The 10,638-nt window shown below is 41.5% G+C and overlaps 1 protein-coding gene across 1 annotated transcript in view; it reads left to right on the forward strand.

Moving 5' to 3' along the window:
• The window catches only part of LOC119325524 (AT-hook motif nuclear-localized protein 25-like), a 2,504-nt gene extending 788 nt beyond the window's left edge, over positions 1–1,716 (forward strand). The window contains exon 2 of the mRNA XM_037599259.1: positions 92–1,716. Within this exon, the coding sequence (XP_037455156.1) occupies positions 194–1,183 (990 nt within the window). The 5' untranslated portion in view covers positions 92–193 and the 3' untranslated portion in view covers positions 1,184–1,716. The remainder of the gene's footprint in view (positions 1–91) is intronic.
• The last annotated feature ends 8,922 nt before the right edge of the window (positions 1,717–10,638 follow it).

Genomic DNA, 10,638 nt, shown 5'->3' on the forward strand with positions numbered 1-10,638 from the left:
AAGATCTTCCATTTCGCGTTGCTTCTCCTTTCGTAGCTGTGCTGCACTGCCGCATGCGAACTAATTGAGCTGCTGTGGAAAATCGGTGTAGTGGCGGTGGAGCTAGCGCTGAAGCCAAGGAGGTGTGAAGGGCGACCGATCGACGGCAAAGCTGGCGGCCGGCAAGTGGTGGGAGCGGCCAGATGAAGCGGCCATGGCCGGGATGGACCCCGGCGGGGGCAGCCCGGGCGCCGGCAGCTCGCGCTACTTCCACCACCTGCTCCGCCCGCAGCAGCAGCAGCCCTCGCCGCTCTCGCCCAACTCCCACGTCAAGATGGAGCACTCCAAGATGTCGTCGCCCGACAAGACCCCCGTGGGCGACGCGGACGCCGGCGGGAGCGGCAGCGGTGCTGGCGGTGACCAGCCGTCGTCGTCTGCCATGGTCCCGGTCGACGGTGGCAGCGGAGGAGCCGGCAGCGGCGGCTCGGGCGGACCCACCCGCCGTCCGCGCGGCCGACCCGCGGGGTCCAAGAACAAGCCCAAGCCGCCCATCATCGTGACGCGCGACAGCCCCAACGCGCTGCACTCGCACGTCCTCGAGGTCTCCGCGGGGGCCGATATCGTCGACTGCGTCGCCGAGTACGCGCGCCGCCGCGGCCGCGGCGTCTGCGTGCTGAGTGGAGGCGGCGCCGTCGTCAACGTGGCGCTCCGCCAGCCGGGTGCGTCGCCCCCGGGCAGCGTGGTGGCCACGCTCCGGGGCCGGTTCGAGATCCTCTCGCTCACCGGCACGGTGCTGCCGCCGCCCGCACCCCCTGGCGCCAGTGGCCTCACCGTGTTCCTCTCCGGTGGGCAGGGCCAGGTGATCGGCGGCAGCGTGGTGGGAACTCTTGTCGCCGCGGGGCCCGTCGTCCTGATGGCCGCGTCGTTCTCGAACGCCGTCTACGAGCGGCTCCCGCTGGAGGGGGAGGAAGAGGAGGTGGCGGCCGCCGCCGCTGGAGCGGAAGCGCAAGATCAGGTGGCACAGTCAGGCGGGCCACCAGGGCAGCAGCCGGCGGCATCACAGTCCTCCGGCGTGACTGGAGGCGATGCTGGCGGCATGTCGCTCTACAACCTTGCGGGCGGGAATGTGGGGAACTACCAGCTTCCCGGAGACAACTTTGGAGCCTGGGGTGGCGGCGGTGGCGGAGTCAGGCCACCGTTCTGATCCATGTCTAGGCAGTGCAATCCACAGTTCTACACTCACACGACGAAGACATCACAGAAGTTTGAAATGGCGGAGAAGCTATTGATATCCGGTACAGATGGAGAGCTTATGCATTGCTGGATTGTTCATTGGACTGACCTTGTGATCTTGGTGCTATTTACACGCATGCGTCGCGCATGCATGCGTTGCAAAGATTGGGTATACAGGAGGGAGATCTATTGGCGATCATGAGGGGTATACTATGTTCAGGGAGCTGGTAGGAAGCTGATTATTCAAGGGACAAGAAACAGTTGGTCCAAGATCAAATTCGCAATAAGTTGAAAGGTCAGTGAGATCCAATGTTTTGTTTTTCTAGCAACAGCGAGTGTTTTTCTTTTTTCTTTTTCCCTTCCTCTTCGTTTTCGTTTGTAATGTTCTATTCTATGATCTGGATGTATCTTGCTGTAGAATGATGTTCCTTGAAACTTTTGCTTCCCTTTCCTTTCCATGGCAAAAATATCATGCATGCATGCATGGTCGCTTCCAGAGTTTCACATGCATTCCTTGACATATAAATTGCATATCTACGGTCAATTCTTGAATCGATGGTGTTCTCGTGCTGGTCAAAATTTGCAAGCCCTAGCTTGGTCTAAAGCGTGCATGTGTTTGGAACACTGTGCTTTACATTAAGGTAAAAATAAATTATATACTAGTACTATGCAGCTAGCATGTCTCGGTCCAATGAATTAAGCTCTTCTTCCTATGAGGAGCCACATGATGGTGGTGGTAGTACTCAGTTTTTTGTTGCATACGCTCCCTTCTAGCTCAGGCCAAGAGCCTTCTGTCCCTCTCTATTTGTTTCACCTGCGTGCAGTCTTCAGTGGCTTCTGCGACCTCAGCTGAGCAGCTGACACTCCAGTGCTCAGTCAATTTGGCCTTTCATTGCCTTCAATTATAGACGCAAAGCATAGATGAGAAGGCTATACATACGTGTAGGTGCAAAGCATAGATGAGAAAGTGGCAGTGGCAGTGATGCTACTGTACCGATCATTTATTGAATGTGCAGTAGAGAGGGAGGGGAAGATGCCAAGCCCGGAATTCACACTGCGCGCGAGATGAGATTCTCACCTTGTGCTTTTGTACTGGATCCTCGCAAGTACAATTTCTGGAACAGGGGCTCCAGCCCAGACAGACCCTTAAATGGAAAAAAGAGGAGGAAGCTTTCCCTTTTGCATAATTTCTGGGAAGGGGAAGGGAGGGCACTCTCTATCTCTCCTCGGCTTTGGAACTTGCTCAGAGCTTTTGCAACTTTTGGCCTTGAAGACGCAGATGCCAACCCATCGCCTGTTCACCTGCCTTCTTTCTTTGGTCAAGTCAAGCATCATCTCTCTCTCTCACACACACACGCGGTACTGGGGTGGAGTACGATGCATGGCCACTTGTCCGGCACAGTGCACTGCATTCAAAACGACGTGATGCTGCGATTTCCATTTGAACCGTGAGATCGTGTAGAAAAGAAATGAATCAAATCTTGGGTTTTCCTAGGAAAAAAACTGACTCTGAGTGTGCTTGGTGTTTTGGTACACATTATTATTTTTTTGGGCGAAAGGTACACCTTTTTTTTTTACTTGAGAAGACTTCTCATCACCTTTTGTGAAGCTGTTTTACTTCCAAGCTGTCTTATACCGCTGGAATGGTTTGGTCTGGAAACGGATTATCGGGGGGTGCCTGAACATTGATGCACACATGGAAAAAAATCTGATAGGGGGTGACAGTTTTTTTTTTTTTTTTGCGAATAGATCAGGTGACAGTATATACCTGAATATAATACACGACAGCACTTGGGGCTACGCGTTGTCGTCCATGTTCAAACGCGGGAACTATATTTGCTGTTGTGGTATACAGGCCAAGAAGAAAAATTAAACATGAAATAACAACGGACGTATGTTTGTACACAACTAAAAGCTGGTGCTGCATTTCTGATTTTCCAAATCTACCAGAGCATATACTACCTTGCATGCATCAACTTAATTTCTACTCACAACGGACAAATTTAGTGCCTCTTTGGATCGCAGGAATTTCAAAAACACATCTTCCACCAAACATATTCTGCCACATCGTAGAGAAGAAGCAATTGATCCACACATGGCATGTTTTGCCAGTGCACAATGAACAGATAAATGATCCAACAATTATTTATTATCACAAATACACTCTTATTTCCTAGTTAAGTGATCCACCTTTTTGCCCTTCACCATGATATATATGTAGTAATACTATTACTCACCCAGGATGCAGAATAAGTTATTCTTCACCCGAGGTAATCTTACGGCCATTCTATAATATATCACATTTCGTATACAAATGGTTGCATTCATATCGATTCACTACGTAAAATTTGGCATAATAAAACAAATATATAGGTCATAAGAATAGAAAAATTGTATTTTATGTATATTTAACACTATGTTTTTAGGTTTGTAATTTTATGTAATATATAATATATTTTTATGACAATTATATATTTTCTTACATTCTCTTTTTACATATGTAGTAAAACAAAATTTACAGGACAGAAAAATATGGTGCATTGATGTTAAAATAGAGGGGAAGGGGGGTGAAGAATAACTATTCCTTACTCAGGGTGATGAATAGCGTGACTATAAATGTAACTATTTGTATACCAAATGCAATTTATTTAAGAAACACTCATAAGATTACCTCGGATAAAGAATAACTTATTCTGCATCCCCGGTGATGAATAATATTATTATATTTGTGAATAAGAATCACCACTCAAGATACATTCTTTAGATCCTGCCACAAAAGTGCAGCCTCCCTCTAAAAAACCTGTTTAAAACCTAATATATCCCAAACCACTAGAAAATTTCGTACATATATTCGGGTCAAAAAAATCATACTCACAAAGGTCCACTTTCAACCACAAATCCTACTACTGTCCTGTTTTTGGACTATTGGCCCTCTAAAAAAACTTACTTTAAAAACGCCATGCATGAAATGTCATTGATTTGGTCTACTTGAAATCTGAATCAAAGTCATGTTTACAATATTTATCAATATTATTTGCTGCCATAAGTCCACTACTTCTAAGTGTATAAACCAAGCCATATTGGTCAATCGGTCGGAGAACAACAAACTACATAGTGCAAGTATAATAAGGCAAAGTAAACAACTATAAGAGTTGCCACATACGATATGTGTTGAGTTGAAGGAGAGAGGGGAAGTAGGATCTAGATTTATAGACAGAAGAAGCACATGCTCTAACTCGCCTTTTGAGAGAATGAGGTGGGCGAAGTATTAATGACGTGGTCTGTAGCAACTGACTCTACTATTAGTTGCTCAGGAAATGAATTTGATCTTCCATTGTATTCGTAAAACAATCCGTGAAGGAAAAAAACACCGTTGACTACCTCAAAAAATATTTAAGGCCAAATAGGTGTGAAAAGTACTTGTATATAGCAATACAATTTATACTTTTTGGCCAAAAGTCAAAGGATTTTTTCTTCGTGAGATTTTATATCCTAGTGCAAAAGAAAGTCAACTTTATTCCAAATTTATTTATGGAATTTTTTACTTCTTCATTTTTTCCATATAGGGTGTATATACAACCGAGAACCAAAGGCATTTCCCGTCATATAATGGGCTTACTATAGATGAGTTATGGGTTTGGATATGATAATTCAAGTTTGAGCCCGGGCACATCTACACGCGACGAATAATAGATTCAAACAAAATAGTAAAAATCGAAAAAGTTTTGGATTTTTTTGGCATCCAAGATGATCGAGTGCACTAAGAGTGTGCAAATTTTCATTATGTTTGGACATTTGAGAAGATCTAAGCAAAAAGGGCTAAACCGAACCCAAATAGTTTACTTTTCAAAGTTTCTTTCACAACCAAATCTTGTCTTTTTTCCTAAGAACGCCACGAATGTCCAAACATCACAAACTTTTGCACGCGCATCACGCATTCAAGTATCTTAGAGGCAAAAAAAAATCCATTTTTTGATTATATTTTTACTATTTAAACGATTTTATAGTTCACATCTAGGTGCATCTTCACCTAGGCATTGAATCACTGCTTCCATTTGGGTATAGCAATTAATGTTTTCCTGCATGAGGAGTAAAACATACACGATTGAGGGAGGAAAGCAGCGCCAACTTTTAGCGCTCACAAGGTGTAACGTCCAACATGCGGTCCTAACCCGAATGAAGACTTTATAATCCTCGCTAATGATAGAAGCACATATTGAAGATGTCAGTAACCAGGTGGACTTCACAACAAATACAACATCAACTAAAGAGATGAGAATACAAGCGTTTCAGTTGGCTTACACTCGACACAACAAAGAAAGCTAACAATATAACTGTCACAATCAACCAATACATAACACTCATCATACAATAAGACAGGATCCGAGTGCGGATTAGAAGTAAATTGGCCTAAAGTGGCCCCAAACAAAGAAAGCAACGTCCACCATGCTAATTCCAGGCTGCCAACTAGGAACCCATCCTATGATCGTCGTGGAAGAAGAAGAAAAAATTCCAAATAGAACAACACATTCCTCTCGCGTTAGAGAATCGCTCTACTTGTACCTACATCTGGTCTTGTGGGGTATGTGTGGGTCATTGAGACTTTGCAATAACATTACGAAGGATATCAGGACTAACAATACTTAATTGGTTAAATATGGTTAAGTGGCGACGTTGGAGCAAGCACTAAGCATTTGTAAACCAACTATTCTATTGAGGCAACTACAGTTTTTGCGCATTTTTTTATTTTTCTTCATTCTTCTCTTAATGTTTTATTATCGCTTTTTTAGATTTCTAAAATGGAAGAAATTTTAATTTAATTAAAATACGTTCATCGCATGTTCAATAGATGTTAATGCAGTGTTAAAAATGTTCGCGCAATTTATCGTAAATGTTGTTAGCATTCAAGAAAAATGTTTGTGACATTTAAAAAATGATCATGTATTTCAGAAATATGTTCATGACATATTTAAAATATTTATACGATGTAAAAAAATATTTTTGTCAGTCAGAAAAAAAGTGACGTCATTCAAAAAAGCATACGTGACATTTTTAAAAGTGATCTCTCATTTTTTTAAAAATTGCTCATGACATTTAAACAATGTTTGTACAATGTAAATACAAACATGTCATTCAAGTTAATTGTTGATGACATTAAAAATACACATGCCATTTTAAAAAAACATTTGACGCGTTTCAATAATATGGTAGTGACATTTTGGAAAAATTGGTTATACAATGTAAATAAAATGTTTGTATAGTTTTAAAACAATGTTTGCCATCTCTATTAAAAAGAATTTCAGTGTGTACTTGAAAATTATTTAACCCATATTAGAGATATTTCTCATAAACATGTATTTGAAAAAAATGGTTGTCTTGTATTTAAAAAATGTGTAGGGTATTACAAAAAAAAAATGTTGCAGCGCCATTGAGAGTTCAGGTGTGTTGTATGTGTTCCTGGGCTCTGCCATAGTGCACGACGTAGCCATCTTGGAGATAGTACCCGTCGTAGAGTCGCAGTGTGACTTGCCCCCGCCCGGTGCTCGACCATGTGCCGCGGAAGCGCTGTAAGGGAGAGGAGGGCGGGTGATGTCATACGGGAGAGGAGCGTGGCGCAATTGAAGGGAGAGCGCATAGGTCGGGCTTCCAGTTAAATCGAAAAAGGCTTGCGAACACGAAATGTATGGCTTATGACTAATGAATAATGAGATCGCGTGAATGGACGAGCGTCGAGTCACGGGAGGCAAGCAAACGCTTTTTGTGGGCCAGATGAAGGCGAGCAATTCCCTGGTACAACTTGCTCTAAGTTTTTTTTTTTTGAACCATGTAGGAGAATTGCATGTATTATGTTAAACATAGAAAAGATGTAAAATATATCACTACCTGTCCGATAATTTAGTATAATCAATCAGAACACAACAAATAAATGTGTGCCGATTACATAGTGCTGGGCTTGGTTTTGACTCAATAAATGCGTGCCTATTGAGTACAACCCTTTCTTTTCTCGGGCAAGTCTATGTCGCGCCCTTAGAAAGACGGAAGCCGAGCTCTTATAGGGAGTCGGTACTCACGTACTGCGCTAGCCTAGTAGCCATGTGGATTCTTCATGCTGACATCACCCGTGTTTTCCCCCTCCTTTTGTCATTTTGTTTACAGTTTAAAATTACTAAAATCATAGTATTTATACAATGTAGAAAACATTCACACAAGTTTCGTATCGCAAAAAAAAAGGTTAACACCTTTTCAGGAAAATGTTCAAAAAACATATTTCAAAAAAAGTTAATTATGTATTTGAAATATATTAAATGTTTATAGCAATGTCTTATAGATCTAAAAAAAAATCTATAATGTGTATGAAAATAGTAGACATAAAAACACATGTTTGAAAAAAAATGTTATCAAGACTTGTTACGAGTTACGATAGCCGGTGCTAGCCTCTGGTGCTTTGTAATTGGCCTGGCCAACGTACAGTTCTACACATTTTTTTTCTTTTTCCTTCTTCTTCTTTCTTTTTGTTTTATTTTAATAATTTTATTTATATTTATTAAATTAAAAAATATACTAGGTTTCAATTTAAAATATGTTCATCGCATATTCAAAATAATGTTGATGCACTGCTAGAAAAAATGTTTGCACAAATTTATAAAATATTGATAGCATTCAAAACAAATGTTCGTGCCATTTAAAAATGTCCACGTGTTTCAAAGAAACGCTCGTGGGAGTTTTAAAAAAATGCAATGTAGAAAAATATCCGGGGTTATACATGACATTTGAAATGAATATTAGCGCATTTCAGAAAAATGTTCTTGACATTGTTTGTATAATGTGAAAATAGTCATGTAATTCAACATAAATATTCATGTTATTCACAAAAATGTACGGGAATTGGAAAAAATATTAGCGACTTTATAAAATATGTTTGTGACATTTTGGAGAACAAATTGTCTATATAATATTAAAAAATGTTTCATGCCAATTAAAAATGTTAATATTTGTTTGAAAAATATTTAACATGTATTCATAATTGTTTTGGAAATAACAATCTTATATTTAAAAATGTTCAATATGTATACAAAAAGCTATGCATATATAGGAAATTAGGGTTTTATCAGTTTTGCCATTAGTGTTTCATACTACTAATTTTAATCTAAGTTTCAACTACTCATAAATACCATCCTCCCGTTAAGCATGTGCTAAAAATGTCATTTGGTATCATTCCTGTCCAGTCAAAGTCCGTTGACCGGGGTGAAGTGACCAAAATACTCTAGGCCCCACTTGTGATCACGGGCGTGAGGCAAGGTGTGGTGAGGTAGGCGGAGGAAGCGTGGGACCACTCCTCTTCTGAAGTTCCAACAACATGTCGAAGAGAATTCCTTATAAGAAGGTCTCAACTATCCTACGCTCCGAGCGTGGTACTAAAAACTTCCAACCATGTCATAACACGCCCACATCGGCCTTTGAGTTTTTTCATGATTTTTTTCATTTATGGACCCAAGACCCATCAATAATTCGAGAAAGTACCTAGGGAGACAGAGGCAAAGTAATGGGTGGTGCTGGTTGCTGTACCCATGAGATCTCACATCTGTTGGATATGTTCCTCGGCTACGTCATAGTGCAGGTCATAGCCATCCTGGAGATAGTACTTGACCTCAGAAATGTGGCACAACACGCCCAGCGCCAACCCAACATATAGGTCGTATTCTGACTTGGCGCAGTCGCCGACGTGTACTACATCATATGGTGCCCGGTTCTGTGTTTGGTAGCACGGTATGGGAGGGGAGGACGGGCATTGTCGTATGTGAGAGTGACGGGGCACAAGAGAAGCGAGAGCGGGGAGGGAGCTGAGTCTATGTTTGTGGTTTGGAAGGATGGTCCCACAGGTTGGGCGTTTGGTAAAATTGGAAAAGGTTCAGGAACGCGAGACAGGTGACGTATGATGAATGAACGATGAGATTGCGTGAATGGATAAGCGCGGAATCGCACAAGCGGGCACAATTTATGGGCTTGTCGAAGGTAAGCGAAGTCTGCTACAGCTAGCTCTAACCGTTTTATACAAACGGTCTCAAAATTGGCCAGTACAGTGGACACATATTTGAGGTGAGTTGTGCTTGGTTGTAACCCAAAAAATGTGCGCCTAGTCAACCCTTTCTTTTTCTTAGGCAAGTCTATGTCTCGTCTTTAGTAAGACGGAAGTCGACCTCGTCTGCATGGAGCCAGTAGTGGGCCGGCCCAGTACCATGTGGTTTCATCACACTGATGTCACACATGATATTTCTTACATTTGTTTAAATATGTATATTTAAAGAAACAATTTAATAACTTTTTCAGAAGTGTTCATCGTATATAAAACAAAGTTGCTGCAGTGAGAAAAAGACGCCCACTCGACTTATAGAAAATGTGTTCCAAAAAACTTATAGAAAATGTTTGTACCATTCAATAAAAAGATGTGACATTCCGAAAATGTTCACACATTAAAAAAATGTTCGGAAATTAAAAACATTATTCCATAACTTTAAAAAAATGTATTAATTCTTTTAAAATGCTCACACATTTCAAAACCACTATGTTTGTGACATTTAAAAATATATTTATACAATGTAAAATAGTGTTCGCATAGTTAAAAAAACATCCCAATGTGTATTTGAAGAATATTTAGCACTTATTTAGAAAATGTTCAAAACACCTATTTGAATAAATGTTAATCATGTATTTGAAAATGTTAAGCATATATAAATAAAAAGATAGATGAAAAATAGAAAACCAAAGAAATCCGGAGAAAAAAAAGATGAAAACCGATATAAAAACCACAGAAAAACGCATGCCCTACAGTATTGGACCAGCCCAATAGCGTCATCCTGTATGGACAAGCAAGACGTGAAATATTGTTTGCGTCTTCACTTAGCCGACTTTCTTCTTTTCTAGTATAAGGTATGTCCTTGTCCGAAGCGTGGCTGGGTCGAGGATGAGACCAACCTGATGGAGTTCGCGCCTGCCTGCGTGCCTGCCTATTTATGCTACCCGACCCCTATAAAACACAAAAAGAAAAAAATTGCCCATGCCGAGGAGAGGGAGTAGGGGTTACCCCCGCCCCAACTTTTTATTAAAAAGCCAATGCCACATCAGTTCAGACCAAAGACGATTCAGAGCATATGCTTGCAGTTTAAAACTAACTACAACAGCTAAACTTATTACGACTGCCAAAGGCAGCAAAAGACTACCCAGTTCAAAGCTACAACGAAATAAGAAGTCTTCCATGCATTGCAGCTCCACAAGGGTAGCTAGACGAGGCTCATCTCTATGCAATCCTAAGCAATTCTCCTCGCCGATGATCGAGCAGTCTTAGGTAGTCGAGTAGCAACGTATCTTGGGCATCTGAGCAGAGTACCTTCCACTGCTGCACCAGAGCACCCACTGAACCCACCACGC

Source organism: Triticum dicoccoides, chromosome 6B (assembly GCF_002162155.2).
Source record: "Triticum dicoccoides isolate Atlit2015 ecotype Zavitan chromosome 6B, WEW_v2.0, whole genome shotgun sequence".
In the NCBI taxonomy this organism is placed as follows: Eukaryota; Viridiplantae; Streptophyta; class Magnoliopsida; order Poales; family Poaceae; genus Triticum; species Triticum dicoccoides.